The sequence below is a fragment of the Aplysia californica genome, unplaced genomic scaffold, assembly GCF_000002075.1.
Source record: "Aplysia californica isolate F4 #8 unplaced genomic scaffold, AplCal3.0 scaffold00178, whole genome shotgun sequence".
NCBI classification, from domain to species: Eukaryota; Metazoa; Mollusca; class Gastropoda; order Aplysiida; family Aplysiidae; genus Aplysia; species Aplysia californica.
Genome location: NW_004797448.1, coordinates 235451 through 237524, shown reverse-complemented (window position 1 = coordinate 237524; position 2074 = coordinate 235451). Strand labels below are relative to the sequence as shown.

The 2074-nt window shown below is 43.6% G+C and overlaps 1 protein-coding gene across 1 annotated transcript in view; it reads right to left on the bottom strand.

The window, feature by feature from the left end:
• Nucleotides 1-723, bottom strand: part of LOC101846962 — a gene marked incomplete at its 3' end in the record, with an annotated part of 1615 nt that extends 892 nt beyond the window's left edge. Inside the window, 1 exon segment of the mRNA XM_013082501.2 lies at nucleotides 353-723. Within this exon segment, the coding sequence (XP_012937955.2) occupies nucleotides 353-721 (369 nt within the window).
• Between the last annotated feature and the right edge of the window lie 1351 nt (nucleotides 724-2074).

Genomic DNA, 2074 nt, shown 5'->3' with positions numbered 1-2074 from the left:
CCCCCCCCAACACGCACGCAAGTGGGTGGTTGGCGGGTGCTCTGGTGTGGTTTGGCTCCTTCTTTCTTTTCAAACATCTATCGTCCTGATTTCTCCTCCTTCTATTTTATGATTGTTTGTTACTCTCTTATAACGCCTCTAATCTTCGGCACTTATAGGACCTTACTGTGTTGCTAGTGCCGTAAAACTCTTACTAATACTAAACACACACAAAACTACCAATAACAACAACAACAACAAAACACCCCACCAAAAAAACCCCACCAAAACAACACAAAAAACCCCCAAAACCCAAAACAAAACAAAAAACCAACAACCTCACAAAACTAGCAACAACAAATTGTCATGAGACCTGCACTAGACTGTTCTTGTAGACGACCACGGAGTTCCCTGTGATGGCGCAGGCCGCCTTGGAGTGAGACGGAATCTGTTGTAAGGAGCTGAGGACCGCGCACTGTTTGCCACCCACACCGGATGAGCTGTCCTCCTTTATCACGACGGCCACGCACGAGTCGACACATTTGACGCCACACTCGGTGTTGGTCGTTACAGATGTGAAGATGAGCGAGCTGTTGGTTAGGGCACTGGGCGTGGTGCAACTGTACTTTTCCAACAGAGCCTCGCGCACGCTTCCTTCTGCGCTGTGCAGAAATAGGAGGCTGAGGTGAGCCAAGGTGTGCAGGACTTGATGAAGGTGATCTCGCCTGATGGAGGTGAACATTGTTGCTCCTGAGGGCGAGACATGAAAATAAACGGTGCATCTTGTATTTGCTTTAGTTTTAGTAAGAGTTTAGCGGCATTTGCAGCACAATTAGGTCTTATAAGTTTCCTGCCAGAAGATCAGGGATGTAGCTGAAAGACAAGCAGTAAGAAGGAGCCAGGAAGTCGCAGTAGAAAGGCTACAGAAAGAGTCAGTAGCCCAAAGGAGGGAGCAGGTGAGTGATGTGGAGGGGGACAGAAAGTGGGGACGAAAGAAGACAACAGAACATTGTTGGAGAGCAGGAAAAGAGGTGAAAGGAGACAATTTTAGAGAAGAATTTTTTTCTCCGTCGCCACCCGGATTCGAACCCGGGACCTTTGAATGAGAGGCAAACACCTTAATCTATAGGCCGCGAGAGCCCACGAGATTAGAGATGTTACAAGAGAGTAGCAAACACAAGAAAGAAGGAGGAGAGATAAAGACGATAGATGTCTAATAGGGAAGAAACAGCAAACCACACGAGAGCTCCCTCCAACCACCCACAATGCATCTTTGTGGCATCGCATGGGTTAAGCTTAACGAGTTAACATCCATCACGATAAGATAAGATAAGATAGATAGATAAGATAAGATAAGATAACAATTAAGATTTATTTTTCTGCTCTTGCAGACAGCAACAATATAATAATGGACAATTATAGATAGAGTAGCTTAACCTACGTTATAGATGCTTGTTTTCATTTTTATAAAATGTCCCATTCTTTCGTCCTTCTCTTTCTTCTCACGACCTCGACACTTCTCCTTAAACAACACGAGTTGTACACTTGGCTAGATCTCCATTGATCGTGTGTTGTTTTTCCTGTCTGTGTACAAGTCTTTGAGGACACAGTGGACGCACCACAACATACGCCATCCGCAGCAGACCAAACGCCACGCTGCAAAGACATTCCCCATCACCATACACGTACATAAATTATAAGAACCACCAAGTTGTATATCTATGGCATGAATTTTGCGGCATGGCTTTTCAAGTGGCTACCTCAGATGTACAAAGTTTAGTCTGACATGTTTGACCGTTGTGAGTTACTAAGACCACGAGGTCAGAAAACAAAAATTGTTCTACCGGCTCTAATTAAGTCGTAAGATTATTCGGAGTCGTTATAAGGTATTATATTCAAAGAATTGCATTCAGTAAAGCATGACATATGAAACTCTAGTTTTTTTTAACTTCAAATTTCTCAAAACCAGGTCCTGAGCAGATAAAACTTTGTAGTTTTTAGGGTAGCGAAGTTTGAGAGAAAAGATAATTTAAAAAATATGTCTGAAAATGAATGTTACACTTCTTTCTTAGAGTGCCTCCCTTCCCCCAACCCC